Below are 17,500 nucleotides of genomic sequence, written 5' to 3'. Positions count from 1 at the left end.
CAGACAATTCTCTGTAAACCCTAGAGATGGTTGTGCGTGAAAATCTCAGTAAATCAGCAGTTTCTGAAATACTCAGACCAGCCCGTCTGGCACCAACAACCATGCCATGTTCAAAGTCACTTAAATCACCTTACTTCCCCATTCTGATGCTCGGTTTGAACTGCAGCAGATCGTCTTGACCATGTCTACATGCCTGAATGCATTGAGTTGCTGCCATGTGATTGGCTGATTAGAAATTTGTGTTAACGAGCAGTTAGACAGTTGTACCTAATAAAGTGGCCAGATAGTGTATATATTAATCTCCTTTCATTATTTATATTAATCACCCTTCATGAAATGCACAGCTCTAGATAATATAAAGAAATCACTTCAAAGTTTAAAGAAACAATTTCAAATATTTCCCAAACTTCTCCACTTAAATTTGTAAAAACTAACAAGTTAGCTGAATTCCTTCTTGTACTTTTAACATAAATCGTTTGAGTGGAACCCAGCACTTTTTACAGCGAAGGGTTTTAATTGTTTGACATGTTTCTTCTTCATTGTCTTTAAAGGTGCGGAAGCAGCACATGGATCGTTGCGTCAGTTTCTTAGTGGACGAGCTTAAGGTAGTGGACCTAAACAAGGCACCTGACCGCATCTTCTTCGTCTCTGCCAAAGAAGTGCTCAGTGCCAGGATCCACCGTGCCCAGGGAATGCCAGAGACTGGTAGGCTCCACCGCTTTGGGTCACACAGAGCAGAGCCTTCTGCTTTTGACACTCTTCTGGAAGAAGACCAGGAAAAACTAGACCTAGCCAAGTTAAAAATGAGCATAATAACTATAAAACACTCTGAGCCAGATGCTAATAAATCCCACAGATTTTGAGAATGATACTCGAGGTGCAACTTTAGGTGTGAAAAATATGCAAAACTGATACATGCTTGATTTCACATGTCTTTCATTGGCTGGTATTATTGGGCATATGCTTTTTATTTAAAGGCGGAGCTTTGGCTGAAGGATTCCAAGAGCGACTGATGGAGTTCCAGAGTTTTGAAAGAACATTTGAGGTAAAAAAAATCCTCAAACTGTGGTCTCCGTTCCAGGATAATCGTCGTCTGACAATGAGCCTGAAAACAAAAAAAGGATTAGCAAGAGCTCTTGTGGAAAAAAGTCTTAGTCATGTCTTTGTATTGTTTAGACTAGATGAGAATTTATGGCAGCTTTAGCCAGAAATTATGTGATGTGGTGACGATCTTCTTAAAGGAACACTTTTTTTGGAGACACGTTCCCAGGGCTACATATTCGAGAATGTTGAAATATGTTCCCTGGGCTATGTGTACTTGTAGATGGTGTTTTCACAAATCCACTAGAGGGCGCTGTGTACATTTTTGACAAACTCAATTACGTTAGTGGGGCACGTTTTCTCATATCTGCCATATCTCATAATCCACCTCAGGCTGCTGTGTACATTTCAGCCAATCTCAGTGTTCTTCTTGCGCATGTCAATGGGAGAAATGTTGTGCATATATAAGCTACCACACCTACAGGGGCGTGGTAAAGTATGTTAGCCCCGCCCAAGACCTCAGACAGACATAATGTTAGAATTGAACTGAAAAAAAACAGGAAGTGCATTTTCAGATTTCAGTTTTAGATTGAAATAGTTAGAAGAGCAAACTATTGTTGTTTTTTCGTAATGACATGCACAGATTAATTGTTCACCACAAAACTAGCAAAACTATTAGCAAAACTAGCAATGCTAACAAATTCAATATGGTTAGTTTTTATTTCATGTGTACTTTAGGCAAGCTGTTTTGCATCAGTCTGGGCCATCTGCTCGCTGCTGGCTCCCAGATGTGTGAGATACTTGCTGCTCCTCATAGATTCCAGGCAGGCATTTTCATAATGGCAAATCCCCGAGCCAAGTCTAGCGGATACGCGTAGGTGAGCGTACCGCGCATTCTTAGGACCCAGGGATGAAAATTCACAGTAATCTACGATGGCATTAATGGATGGCTCTGTTGGGATTCTGCAGAGGCCAGAGTAGCAAAACATGTCAGTCTGGCTGATGGGTGTAGATAACATCTTGCAGACGTGATCCCTAATAATTGTGGCGTAATTTCATTGGCTCCGCAGGAATTTATATCGCAGTCTGCCGTCAAGACCAAGTTTGAGCAGCACACAATCCGAGCCTGGCAGATCATTGAGTCGGTCAAGGCTATCATGGATGCCATCAATATTTCTTCGGCAGAAAAGAAGTAAGTTGCAGGATCTTTATAATCAAGGGTCTCTGTTTAAGTGCTCAAAAAGGACATGTGACATATTTTGATCGGTCCTCTTACTGAACCAAGGGCCAGACATTATTCAGTTTATGATTCACCAATCAGACGATTCCTAAGCCACTATAAATACCCTAAGCTCCATATGACAGCCATCTTCGTTTTAAAGAATCCCTCAGCTGATTTCTCTCGATATCTGCATCTAGGGCGGCAGAAAAAAAGAGGGCGGCGTCCGTGACACAACCCCCACCTGCTTTCACTTTAGGGTTGAGGGGGGTGTGACCGTCCTTTGCCTAGAGCGGCAGTTCAGCTTGCTCCGGCCCTGGCTCCAGATTTGGCTTCAATACTGACTAATCTAATGTGAATACACAAATATAATATTGTAAAGCTTCCTAATAAAAATAGGGGTCCATCCATAGGCACCCATTCATTTTCAGGTTATATGTCTTGATGCTTCAGAAAACTTTACCTCAAAAACTGATGAAATATATTAACTATATATATATATATATATATATATATATATATATATATATATATATATATATATATATATATATATATATATATATTTTAACATGTTAAAATAAATTACAGGGCAACACAGTGGCTCAGTGGTTAGCACTGTCTCTTCACAGCAAGAAAGTCGCTGGTCCGAGCCTCGGCTGGGTCAGTTGCCAATTTTGTGTGGAGTTTGCATGTTCTCCCCATGTTGGTGTGGGTTTCCTCCAGATGCTCTGGTTTCCCCCCAAAAGTAAAAAGACATGCGCTGTAGGTGAATTAAACTAAATTGGCCATAGTGTATGAGTGTATATGGATGCTTCCCAGTACTGGGTTGCAGCTGAAAGAGCATTCGCTGTGTAAAACATATGCTGGACATGTTGGCGGTTCATTCCGCTGTGGTGACCCCTGACGAATAGCAGGACTAAGCTGAAGAAAATAAATAAATGAATGAACATGACTCCTGCAGGAGTCCTGTAGGATGTAATAAAGACCACAACTCCCATGATTCCACTTTCTAAAATCAAAATACAACTTTGTTTGTTGTTTTAATACACACCCTCTAGTGGTAAAAATCAGGTATTAACGCATCACGTATCACCTTTAAAAAGTAAGTAATTTACCTCTGTGAATCTGTAGAGTTTTCTCGCTGGAAGATCGCGAGGCTCTTATGGACCGGCTGGAGTTTGTACGTAATCAGCTGAACTTCATAACCGAGGACATCAAGGACAAGATAAAGGTCGTCAGTGATGAAGTGGCTGCCAAGGTGACCAGCATCATCATCATCACCCCTCACAAAAGGCCAACCCTAGTGTACACAAATACAGAATATGGAGTTATTTTGATGCTACATTAGAAGTATAATGCATATTTAAAATAAGTGTGTGTGTTAGAGAGGGGGAGAGAGATCACATATAATTATTAGGGCTGCCAATCAGTTAAAATGCTTATATATTTAGTTACATGGTAACACTTTATAATAAGGTTTGTATTATTTAATGCAATTTCTAACATAAACAATCAATTTTTTTTAGTATTTATTCATACTATGAAAATACAGTTGATCGTTGTTAGTTCATTATTTACTAATGTTAACAAGCCTTAATGTAGACGTTAATAATGCATTAGTAACTATGATTACTAAATCTGTACAAGCACACTACCTGGAAAAAGTTTTGCCATCGCTCCCAGTTGTAAGAACAACTTCTAGTTGATCATTTACAAAAGTGGCAGAAGGTCGATTTTTCAGATGAAGCATCTGTTGAGCTGCATCCCAATCATCACAAACACTGCAGAAGACCTGCTGGAATCCACATGGACCCAAGATTCTCTCAGAATTCAGTCAAGCTTTGGGAAGGAAAAAATCATGGTTTAGGGTTGCATTCAGTATGGGGACATGCGAGAGATCTGCAGAGTGGATGGCAACATCAACAGCCTGAGGTATCAAGACATTTGTGCTGCCCATTACATTATAAACCACAGGAGAGGGCAAATTCTTCAGCAGGATAGCTCTCCTTCTCATACTTCAGCTTCCACATCAAAGTTTCTGAAAGCAAAGAAGGGCAAGGTACTCCAGGATTGGCCAGCCCAGTCACCAGATATGAACATTATTGAGCATGTCTGGGGTAAGATGGAGGAGGAGGCATTGAAGATGAATCCAAAGAATCTTGATGAACTCTGGGAGTCCTGCAAGAACGCTTTCTTTGCCATTCCAGATGACTTTAATAAGTGATTTGAGTCATTGCAGAGATGTATGGATGCAGTCCTCCAAGCTCATGGGAGTCATACACAAGGCCTAAGCCTTTCATAAAAGCCACTTCTGATATCAAACGATCAACTAGAAGTCAAGATATCATTTGATGTTCCTAAAACTTGGATAGGCGACGACTTTTGCCAGGTAGTGTATTGTTTATAATTAATCATGTTAGTGCATACAGTAGCTAATGAAACCTAACTAAAGTCTGACCAATTACACAAATTATTAAATATTCATTCACATTAAATATGGTTAAGAAATTGCAGTCAAAAGAAATATCATCATAAAAAGTCATCATGTTGTTAATGTGAAAACACAGGCATTACAAAAAGTCTCTTTAGCAAGGGTCACCAATCTCTCTGTCCTGCAGGGTTTAGCTCCAACTTGCCTCAACACACTTGCCTGGATGTATCAAGTATACATTGTAAAACCTTGATTAGCTTGTTCAGGTGTGTCTGATTAGGGTTGGAGTTAAAATCTGCAGGACACCGGCCCTCCAGGAACAAGTTTGGTGACCACTGCTCTTTAGAAAGAAAGAAGCTTGTATCTAAACTTGTATTCACAGACCATTTATTTATTTATTGCAGCAACATTCTTCCAAATATTATTTTTAAATGGGAAATTCAGCAATATGCAACTGAGTAAATCAAGACAGAGTTTTCATTTTTGGATAATCGTCCCTGTAATTCTTTAATTTTATATGAAACTATTCGATTGTTTTCTTTAGTGTGTAACTCTCAGTAATGTCCTTCTAGGTGTCCAGTGCTCTGGAAGAGGAAATGCGATGCCTGTCTGTTCTTGTGGATGAATTCTGCTCTGAATTTATTCCTGCCCCAAATGCTTTAGCGCTATACAAAACGGTGAGTTTTACGTTATTTTGAATAGTTTGCAGTTATAATTATTATTCAGTCTAACATTCAGATTTTTGTTTTCCAAGCTCAGTCTAACAGTTACTAATCATTTTGCGAGTAAATATGAATAAGAATAGACTGCAGCTCTGCACAAGAAGCTTGGCCAGTGGAGAAATGGACGTGCTCAGCTGAGCCTGGTTTCTCTCAAGGTTTTTTCCTTCACTTTTGTCAATTGGTAAAGTTTGTTCCTCGCCACTGGTTTGCCTGGTTTGAGACTTGTGGAGCTGCGCATTGATGGATTTGCTCTTCAGTGTTTGGACTTTCAGCGGTGATAATTAGACCACACTGAACTGAACTAAACTGAACTACAACTCTGAAATCTGGACTGGCGCAGTTTTAATCCACTATAATATTTTATGTTAAGCTGCTTTGACACAATCTACATTGTAAAAGCGCTATAGAAATAATGATGAATTGAGATGAATTAAAAGTTACAACCCAAGCTCATTCTGAAAACATAGCCCTGCGGACGTTTCTGGAGACCGCGATTACGTGGCAGGAGCTACGTATGGCTGCATTTCAATTTTTCAAGCGAACTCTACGGGGTGGTGTGTTGCCGCTTCTCTACGCGCTCGCCGGCTGACAGCTCAACTCCATGTGGAGGGCTTTCCCGCCGCAACCAGTTTGTCCAGTTAGGTCGTCGTGTTACGTTAGGAGCAGAGGCCATGAGGAGGAGGAGCTGCTGCGGCGACGACCGGGTTCGAGTCTGGGGAAGAACGGTTCCAGAAATCAGGTAAAACATGAAACAGAATCCAAAAAATAAAGCAAACGAGTTCATAACGGGCCGAGAATGCAGTGAAATACGAAAACGTGGTCAAAATCAGACGAGGGCTTTTCTTTTTCTGGACGGCTTTTGTAAATCGTCGCTTGGGTTTATGGAAGAAGGAGGAGGAGGAAGGTAGCTAGGTCTGCCGATTGGTCAGCCGCCCAGTCAATCGTTCAGTCAGTCAGACAGACGGTCGCTCAACAGCGGTCTCCGGCGGCTTTTTACACGAGAACAGCATGGGCCAGTGCTTGTGAGAGGCGTTCGAGACGAAACAAAAAGTGCACAAATATGAACCTCCCGGGAAGTATTTCGTGGCCTCCAGAAACGTCCGCTGGGTAGGCTAAATTGTCCGTAGTGTATGAGTGCGTGTGTGAATGAGTGTGTGAATGAGTGTGTGGATGTTTCCCAGAGATGGGTTGTGGCTGGAAGGGCATCCGCTGCGTAAAAATGTGCTGGATAAGTTGGCGGTTCATTCCGCTGTAGCGATCCCGGATTAATAATCGACTAAGCCGATAAGAAAATGAATGAATGAATGATTGAATGAATGAATGAATGAATGGTCTAAAAATGTTATTTACAGTTTTTCTCTATCGGTTTGGCTCATTTCTTGAAACAGGAATTACATTCTCAAAACAACATGTACAAACCTCCAAATCACTTGTTTACAACAGACTTGATTTTCCCATTCATTTCATCAAATTGCAAATGTCTAAGTACATCTTTGCAAATGATTAAGTACAGGTAGCCGACATTTACAGATCCAGGGACAGATGAGTCTTCGCTGAGGCCAGCTTCCAGCCTCCACTGCTGAGACTGCAGCTCTGCACAAGACTTTTGGCCAGCGGAGAAATTAAAATGGTCGTGCCGAACTTAGTCTGGTTCTCTCAAGGTTTTTTTTCTTCACTCTCCTATTGGTGTTTTTTTTCCCTCTCCGCTGTCGCCACTGGCTTGATTGGTTCAGAATCTGAAAAGCTACTCATCGATGGATTTGTTCTTCAGTGTTTGGACTCTCAATAAAGACTTCAAACCACACTGAACTGAGCTAAACTGAACTGAACTTAAACACTAAAAACTGAACCACCCTGATCCAGTTACTATGACCATTTATGTGAAGCTGCTTTGACACAATCTACATGTAAAAGCGCTATACAAATAAAGCTGAATTGAATTGAATTGAATTTAGCACAATTTCCACGTGAATAGATCAAGTTAATCTAAACTGATTATTGATTGTCAGTTTAATGGTTGTTCGCTCCAATTCATTCAATTGAGGTGCAGTTTTGCTTATGAGCTGGATTTATCTTGCTTTCAGGATTTTGGGGAATTAGAGTAGTCTTTTCCAGTGTGTAACAGGCTAACATTTTGTAACCGTGTTTGTTTTGCAGAAGCTTGTGTCGTATGTGGAGGAGAGAATGGTGAAGAATCTGGAGCTGCGCTGTTCCAGCAGTATAAACGGCTGTGTCCTGTCCTCTCAGAGAGACATCATGGGTATGCACGCACGCACGCACGCGCACACACTCTCTCTCTCTCTCTCTCTCTCAAAGATGAAGACACACATTTACACATACAGACATAAACACACACAAATACAAGCTCTCTCTCTCTCTCTCACACACAGAAACACACACACACAAATACATAAATAAATTCACAAATACAGATATACAAACAACACTCTCTCTCTCTCACACACACACACACACACACACACACACACACTCACAAACAGGCACAAGCAAACACTTTCACGCTGTCACGCGCACACACATACATAGTGATACAGATACACAGACATTCTCTCATAAGCATGGACACACACACACGCTCTCTCTCTCCTTTTGCGCACACACACACTTATATATAAATGAACGCACACACAAACAATCTCTATCACACTCAGATACAGACATATATGTGCACACACTCTCTCTCTCTCTCTCTCTCTCTCATACACACTCACACATGCCTACATGTTGTTTTTGGTGGTTTATGAGTCCTCTCCATAAGTGTAACACATAATATACTACAAAACGCTTATTATATCTAAAATAATTATATACAATAAGATTTTTAAGATTTTTTTTCTAAGCTTTCAGAATTGTGAGGACAAAGGGCATGTCATCATGAACCACCTCCACAGGTCATACCCATGTCATTATACATATTTGTGTCCTCGTAAACCACCAAAACCAGTACACACACACACAGATTTTGCTTCAGACATAAAGGCTCCAGTAAAGAAGCTTTCCTTGGCAGAGCGTTCTTCAGACTAAACTGCTGTCTGTCGCTCTCCTGCCCAGACACTCTGCGTCCTTTGCTGCCCCCTGCTGCCCGCGCTCAACTCCACCTGCCCAGCCGGAGGTTCACCATGACCTACGACCTCAACCTCACCAGCCTCGGTGCCGATTTCACCGAGGACATTGACTTTCACTTCTCGCTGGGTCTTACATCCCTGGTGAACCGCTTCCTGGGGCCTGCGAATGCAAAACAAGCGTTGAGCCTATTGGAGCAGAAATTAAAAGTAAATGTAGCAGTGTTTTCTCTTTTAGGCTTTGCCAATTTTATTGATGTTATGGGTGAAACACTGCTGGTGCATAAGAAAAACAACCGAATAGCAATCATTATTATTTCCCATGTAACTGATTACATTAAAGGCACAATATCTATGATTTATTTTTCATTAAAATATCCAAAAACCACAAGCAATGTTATATATGTTGCTTACTTGACTACTTGAAGCTACTTTCACCTTACTCTGCTTCTACCATGGTTATAAGTGCTCATTAACATCAACATGATTTCTGTAGTCCCGTAAAGTGTAATGAAGACTACAAATCCAATGATTCCACACTCAGTCATGACATCATCAAAATATGCCTTTGTGTGTTGTGAATACGCACCCTCTAGTGGTGAAATTATATACTGCGCCTTTAAGAATCTTTTTTGTATTTGTGTAAAGGCTGTTTCATTCTTGATGCGTTCGCTAGTTTGATTGAGTGCATGCGATGACTGTGACATCGTTGCGGTGTTTGCGGAGGTTTGCTTTGGGTGCACATGACATGCTTTCGGCTGGGGGAGTGCACAACATTTTTTGAGACTCGAGCGAACAGTTCGCATGGCGCCACGATTCATTGGAGTTGAATATGAATTACATTAGCCCCTTTCACACATACAGACCTTTCCGGAAAATTGCCGGCAATTTTCCGGAAAGGTTGTATGTGTGAACAGGCCCTTTTTGAAAATACCGGTAAATTCGTTCTGGCTATTTTCCGGAAAGAGAAGTTGTAACATTACGGCAATTTGCCGGAATGCTGCGCTGTGTGAATGCAGAAGGAAGATTGCCGTAATAAGCGCGTGCACCTCTAGAACGTGCTGACGTGAAACGTCTGCTTTAGCCAATCACAACAGTCAGGCGCATTTACGTCCGCGCGGTTTGTGAGAATAAAAGCCTTTGAATATTTTTCCAGACACATTTAGCTGCTAGAAGTTAGTCAGATCACGTTTATATGTTCTTCTTAATGCCAACTGTGTAAATAATCATCGATGAGATGCTTATGATAAGCCGTTGTTTGTTTACCTTCAAGCTTTGCGTGTGCCTGTGAAACCTGCACACGCACATATTATGAACATCTCGACATGCGAAAGTGATCCTGCAAAAGTTGTTCACAATATTGATCATCCACAGAGTTTGTAATTTAGTCAAATGTTTACAAATACAAGCGCAGCCGTTTAAAGCTCATTTGTGGTGAATGATGTCAGAATTTACCGGTATTTTGGAATGGATGTGTGAATGCTCTTTTCCGGAAAATTTCCGTAACGTCCTCGCCTGTGTGAACAGCGCTTTTTTCAATATACCGGTAAAGTCGTTCCGGAAATTTTCCAGATATTTACCGGTATCACTGTGTGAAAGGGGCTAATGAAGAGATTTTGTCTGAAACGGGTAGACCGGTACAGCAGGGACGTGCGGTCAGGGGAGGCAGTGCCACACCTGTCATCATCCTCATCTGTCATTATGAGAAGTATACTAATAATAAAATAAATATTTGTTCTCTGATCTATGCTACAAATACAATTTCTGATTCAAATGATTTCTATTATTTTATGATTAAAATCGCTGTATTTTGCTTATTTCCTGTTCAATTACAGCGTAAGAAGCAAGCGGAGGCAGCTCGAGCTGTGCCTCACGTCAGATTGCGCAATCCCCTGCACACAAGTTTGCAAAAACTTGAGGGACAAGTTTGTTAAAGCCAAAGAGAGGCCATGGCAAAAGTGGAGCCCCAGGTGGTTTTAAAACACAATTACAGAATATGTTTTTCTACCATTCATAGGTTTTACACTGATGTATATATTATGAACTTATTATGAATTTTGAACTTAAAACAATTTAATTGCTACAAAAGTGAAACGAAGAAGCAAATTATTTCTTTAATGACAGGTAAAAAATATTTGAACCCATCAGTTTACAGAATACTGATGGTGTTTTTCTAGGCTTTGCTTTTGATAATGGTCAGGAATGTTGGACTATTATTGTTTCTAAATCAGCCTTAAGGCATTAATTAAATATTCTCTAATATTCTTCTAGCACAAAATTTAAACATAATTTGGAAAAACTTCCAAATTCTTGTTTTACTCTTTTTCATAAAAAATTTGAGTAAAATAGAGTAAAAACTGGGTGAAAATTTTGGGTATTCATTTCTATCATTCTGTAATTTATGAAATACCATGAATGGCCCCATTTTTAGATTTGTTGGTTTGTTTATGTTTTTGAAAATATAAAGTATTTAATCAGTCACATTACCCTGAAGTAAAAACCTTCAGAATATGCATATGAATAAAACTGAAGTTTGGCTAAATGCTGCTGAGGTGAATTAATTAGATTAATGACAAACCAGAGGAGAAAATTATGGAGCTAATAATATGCCAAAACAATCTGAATTTGAATTGTGTTCATTTGAATTATTTACGATTGTAATATAATAAATCCAAATTTTTATATGCCTTTAAAAATTGTTTTGAATTTGAATTTCTTTATTTGATTAAATTAATTGATTGAATTTCAACAAATTTAAAAAAAACATTTTTAAAGGCATATAAATATTCGGATTTGTAAAATTACAATCGTCAAGAATTCAAATGAACACAGTTCAAATTTAGATTGTTTTGGCATATTATTAGCTCCATAGAAATGATCATTTAAAAGTGTATTTAGTATGTTTTCTTTAAATTAGACTCTACAAAATCTTGAGGTATATGAAGAAACTAGGGGTGTCATGGTGGCTGGCATGAGAAGATTGCTGTCTTGAGCCCTGGCTGGATCAGTTGGCATATCTGTGTGGAGTTTGCATGTTCTCCCCATGTTGGCGTGCTCCGGTTTCCCCCACAATCCAAAGACATGGTATAGGTAAATTGGATGAACTAAGTTGGTCGAAGCGTGTATAGTGTAGTGTGAATAAATGTGTATGGGTGTTTCCCAATATTGGGTTGCGGCTGAAAGAGCATCCGCTGTGTAAAACATATGCTGGAATAGTTGGTGGTTCATTCCGCTGTGTTGACCCCTGATAGACAAAGGGACTAATTTTTTTTCATTTATTCATTTTCTTTCAGCTAGTTTGTCTGCAGCGTCTCATCTTGAAAGCATATCAAATATAGGCTTAAAGTGATGCAATTGGATTTGTCTGTTCACAGCTCACCTCTTCCTCTGCTCACACGGGCTCCCGGGGCCATGAGGATCTGGCTCTCTCCATGGCATCAGGACTGCTGTCTCTCACTTCCAGAGCTTCACTGGGTATGGTAGTTATTGCTGGAGTGGTAAGCAACATTTAAAATAATTTAGTGTTTTGTTTTTTTCAGCCACTAATTATTTAAAGCACTTGTGTTCTGTTCAAAACCCAATAGCACCTGTGGGTCAAAAACGACTGGCCTTGTACAAACTGCTGGTAAATAGCTTTGTTTTATATGACATTATCACAAAAAAATATTGGGTTTAATCTTCTCTTTTGTATTTCATTTTCATAGTAGGTCTCATTGATGCGGAGTTATGCTCCTGTGGAAAAAAGAACAAAGAAAAGAGGATAATTTTGGCAATTTCAATCAAATATGTGACCACAAACCAGTCTTATGTTGCATGGCAAAGGCCAAAAATACGTTGAATGGGACAATAAAATTGATCTTACTTTTACACCATTAGAATATTACGTAAATATAAGTTCCATGAAGATTTTTTAAATTTATTTATATTGACAATTTAAATATATTTCAATATTATATTTTAATTTAAATATATCAAAACACATGTTTTGATTATTAATACTCATTGCATTACTAAGCACTTAATTTAGACAGCTTAAAGGGATAGTTTACCCAAACATGAACATTTACTCACTATTTACTCTATCTTAACTTATTCCAAACCTTTATGTTCTTCTTTGTTCTGTTAAACACAACAGAAGATTTTTTTAAAGAAAACTGAAAACCTGTAACCATTGAAGTCCATAGAAGGAAAAACAAACACTATAGAAGTCAATGGTTACAGGATTTTAACATTTTTCAAAATATCTTACTTTGAGTTTAACAGACTAAAGAAAGGCATACAAGTACTGGGTGAGTAAATAATGACAGAAGTTTCATTTTTGGACGAACTATCCCTTTAAGCATTCCTGTAACTTACATTTTTCTCAATATTTCATCTTTATTTAAATATATTAAAACCTATTTTTTAATTAATATTACTCATTGCTTAGTAAGCACTCCATTTAGACAGCTTTAAATGGATAGTTCACCCAAAAATGAACATGTTTTTAGTATTTGTATTTACTATTTTTTTACTACTATGGATGTCAATGGTTCAACAGAAGGAACTCAAAGGTATGGAACGACTTGAACGAGACTTAACTTTCAATTTTCGCGTTAACGATCCCTTTAAATGTAGCTTGGTCTGGTAATTGCTGAGTAAAAAGTGAGTACATTTTTTATTTGGGTGAACTATCCCTTTAAATGTAGCTTGGTCTGGTAATTGCTGAGTAAAAAGTGAGTCATTTATCATTTTTGGGTAAACTATCCCTTTACATGTAGCTTTGTGTGTAAATTGATGAGTAAAAAGTGAGTACATTTTCATTTTGGGGTGAACTATCCCTTTAATACTTGAAGTATAAGCACAATGGTGTAAAAGATGCTTGTGTGGTGCTGTTTGTCTAGGTGTGGCGTGCTGTGGGATGGAGGGTTATTGTACTATCTGTGAGTCTCTACAGTTTCCTCTACTTGTATGAAAGACTGACGTGGACCAACAGCTCTAAAGAGAGGGCTCTGAAGCAGCAGTATGTGGACCACACCACTCAAAGACTGCAGGCCGTCGCACACATCATCAGTGGAGACTCTGGTCAGCAGGTGCAACAGTAAGTGCCAATAATAATCAAATATTCATTCATTTTCTTGTCGGCTTAGTCCCTTTATTAATCCGGAGTCCCCACAGCGGAATGAACCGCCAACTTATCCAGCACATTTTTACGCAGCGGATGCCTTTCCAGCCGCAACCCATCTCTGGGAAACATCCACACACACATTCACACACAAACACTCATACACTACGGACAATTTAGCCTACCCAATTCACCTGTACCGCATGTCTTTGGACTGTGGGGGAAACCGGAGCACGCGAATGCAGGGAGAACGTGCAAACTCCACACAGAAACGCCAACTGAGCCGAGGATCGAACCAGCGACCTTCTTGCTCTGAGGTGACAGCACTACTTACTGCGCCACTGCGTCGCCATCAAATATTCAAAGCTAAAATAAATTAATTTGAAAATAGTTCAAATTTTGTCACACTTTATTTCCTATTCTACACTATTCAACTGTACTTTGGTCTGCATTAAATACAAAAGATGATATTTAAGATAATTTACTTAATAGTCATCTTTTACAAAGGGTACTGAAAGTATTCTGATTTTTTACTCTGTTATATTGCAGCAATTTGCAAAAATCAACTACGTTCATTTGTTTCCTCATTAATTTACACACAGCAGCCCATATTAACAACAACAACAAAAAAAACAAACACAGATATTTTTTGAAGATTATTTAAAAAAGAAAAATTGAACTATCACATGGCTCCAGGTATACAGGCCCTTTGCTCAGTGTTTAGTAGAAGCCCCCCCACATAGCAAAATTTCTCTGGCCCAGCTCTGGCCCACACAATCAGGTTTTGCTTGGCCCACATGCCACAGTGAATTACGGTACATGACTGGACCAAATCTGGCTTCCAGACAAGGGCCAAACACAGACCATATCTGGGCCAAGTCTCAGCCAAGTTAATAACTCATAACTGGGCCTGAACTGGGCCAGATAGGTTGGTGTGTCATGATTGCAATGAAATTGATAAACCCATGGAGTGATGCGCTTTAGGCACACTATGGGCATGCTTTTTCTCAAAGTGACCTGATTGGTAGAATTTTTTTTTCTTTACTCAAAAATGATTTTAGTGTATTTTAAATGTGGGTCAAGACTGGCCAAACTCACATGGCCCACTTATCAAATTTTTAAATCTGGGCCAAATACCACGTTTTTCATCTGGCCCAAATCTTGTCTGCCGCCTTAAAAACGATGCCACCTCTGCCAAACCCAGGCCATGTTTGGCCCACATGCTGTATGCCAGTGCCGGATGAATGCCTGCTGTGCCAGCATTTTGCCAAATCTAGGCCAGAATTCTTTGCTACTAGGGCCCCTTTGATCTAATACAGCCATGAGTCTTTTTGGGAAAGATGCAACAACAACAACATTTTTCACACCTGGATTTGGAGATCCTCTGCCATTCCTGCTTGCAGATCCTCTCCAGTTCTGCCAGGTTGGATGGTAAATGTTGGCGGACAGCCATTTTAGGTCCTTCCAGAGATGCTCAATTGGGTTTAAATCAGGGCTGTGGCCGGGCCATTCAAGAACATGCGCAGAGTGAAGCCACTCTTTTGTTTTGGCTGTGTGCTTAGGGTCATTGTCTTGTTGGAAGGTAAACCTTTGGTCCAGTCTGACATCCTGAGCACTCTTGAAAAGGTTTTATGCAGGATATCCCTGTACTTGGCCGCATTCATCTTTCCCTCAATTACAACCAGTCGTCCTGTCCCTGCAGCTGAAAAACCCCCTTACAGCATGATGCTGCCACCACCATGCTGTCAGGTTGGATGGTAAATGTTGGTGGACAGCCATTTTAGGTCCTTCCAGAGATGCTCAATTGTGTTTAAGTCAGAGCTGTGGCTGGGCCATTCTAGAACATGCGCAGAGTTGTTGTGAAGCCACTCCGTTGTTTTAGCTGTGTGCTTAGGGTCATTGTCTTGTTGGAAGGTAAACCTTTGGCTCAGTCTGACATCCTGAGCACTCTGGAGAAGGTTTTCGTCCAGGATATCCCTATTCTTGGCCGCATTCATCTTTCCCTCAATTGCAACCAGTCATCCTGTCCCTGCAGCTGAAAAACACCCTCACAGCATGATGCTGCCACCACCATGCTTCCCTGACACTGTAATGGACAGGTGATCAGCAGTGCAGTTTCTCCACACATGCCACGTCGCTGACGTGCACCTCTCAAAAAATGTAACTACGCTTCGCAATGATGCATAGCGTAAGCTCTGTGATTGGTCGGCTTGGAAGCGCTGCCAAGTGTGGGCGGGGCCAAGAGCCGAGCAAGCTCTGTGATTGATCGGCTTGGAAGCACTGCCAAGTGTGGGCAGGGCTGAGAGCCGAGCGACTGTTTACAAGTGTCGACTGTTTACAAGGAGCTCCGGATGGTTGCTTTGTGTTTACCTTATGGTTAAAGTTGTTGCATGTCCGCCGGTTCCTGCCTCAAAATCAGCGAGTTTGAACCACTTGTACATTACGGTAGCGTTCAGAAAAAAACAAAACATCAGCGAAGAAACTCGACACAGAGGAACATAAACATCTACTGCCAGCTAGCGTCTCGAAAGTGTTATTGCAAAGCAACAGAAACAGCATGCAGAAGAATGAATGCACAGCTATGCGCGTTGCATGCGCCGTGGGTCACGCTGATCACTTGACGCAGAAGTATAAACCAGGCTTAAGGCCAAAATGTTCTATCTTCTTCTGTAGTAACTTGGCAAGACCGGTCTTCACGAAAATGCAAGTTCGTTCTCTGCGATCATGGAATTGTAAAAACAGCCTTGATTTCAACTCTCCTCGACGCCCAATCTAGGGAAGAAACACCGCGCTACTCCTCGCCGCCGGCTTGCAATGAAAATGAGCGGCTTCCGGCTACTTTAATACTCTCGCTGCTTTCGGTGTGAATGCACAGTAATGCGCCTATGAAGGTCCAAACACTTACACATTGCATAATGCATGCAGAATGTACAGCAGTACACAAATATCTTCACATATGTGGGAGTGGGGTTGGTAGGGGGTATGGTTATATTCATGACAATTTTTTATTATTATTATATTATTTATTATACGCATATTTATATTTATTTTAATAAAAAAAAAAGTTAAGATTTGTCCACCTGTCGGGTTTTGAAGACGTCTACATCACCATATGGGGCATAAGAATAGGACGCGTGTTTGGTTTTTTCTCTACACTTCGTTATTATTGTTCACTTATTCATTTGCTGGAAATTAGAACTGAATTTAGAAATAGTTTTGAAACAAATCTTTGCGCTTAACAAACAAAATGAATTATGTAGGCTAATGGATGTCTTCAGTGGAGTGCGTACAACACCGTTTCCTCATCCACGAAAGTAAAGGAGTAAAAGTAAAGAGAAAGTAAAGAGACCGAATGGAGGAGGCTCCTTCTTTATCCTGGTGCTGCAGATGATCTGTTTAACTGTTTTCTCGCTACTGAAGTGTTCAGTTTTTCCACTTACAAGTCAGCCATGTAAATAGCAAATGCGCCATGGCGTGACGCAACTGCTTCTTAAAGGGAATGTGAGATGAGACTCTGATTGGTTTAATGCACATTATGCTCAAAACACACCCACAACTCAGTAAGAGAATAAGCACAACCATGTAAGACCATGCGCCAAGGCGCAGACCGTATTTAGACTTCGCTTGCATGTTTGGCGCTTCAGACTTTACGCCTAGATCGTTCAAAAAGAGCCCAGTGACTCATTTGTCCAGGTATTTAAAATCAAATCTGTCCACACCAGCTTTACACACTGAAGGACGTGGACTTAGTTAAAGGTAAATAATACTTTACCTGCATTTATGAGCACTTAATCATTGAATATTTCAGCTAAGGCGATGACAGCACAATAAAAACAACACCTTAGTCTACTGACCTGAATGCAAACACACTTTTTTGACGTCTAAAGCATTGGTTTG

At 40.2% G+C, this 17,500-nt stretch overlaps 1 protein-coding gene across 28 annotated transcripts in view; it reads left to right on the top strand.

Moving 5' to 3' along the window:
- The window catches only part of mfn1a (mitofusin 1a), a 41,168-nt gene that overhangs the window by 20,965 nt on the left and 2,703 nt on the right, over positions 1-17,500 (top strand). For 7 of the 28 annotated variants that reach the window (XM_087240396.1, XM_087240402.1, XM_087240395.1 and 4 more), the window contains 9 exons: positions 552-705; positions 978-1,045; positions 2,112-2,233; positions 3,395-3,521; positions 5,267-5,371; positions 7,574-7,676; positions 8,489-8,709; positions 11,874-11,996; positions 13,383-13,579. In XM_087240396.1, the coding sequence (XP_087096522.1) occupies positions 552-705; positions 978-1,045; positions 2,112-2,233; positions 3,395-3,521; positions 5,267-5,371; positions 7,574-7,676; positions 8,489-8,709; positions 11,874-11,996; positions 13,383-13,579 (1,220 nt within the window). The other 21 variants (XM_087240394.1, XM_087240397.1, XM_087240400.1 and 18 more) reach the window with 11 other exon arrangements.

The sequence above is a fragment of the Danio rerio genome, chromosome 2 (genome assembly GCF_052040795.2).
Source record: "Danio rerio strain M-AB ecotype USA chromosome 2, GRCz13ab, whole genome shotgun sequence".
Taxonomy (NCBI): Eukaryota; Metazoa; Chordata; class Actinopteri; order Cypriniformes; family Danionidae; genus Danio; species Danio rerio.
This window is presented reverse-complemented; position numbering and strand designations above follow the sequence as displayed.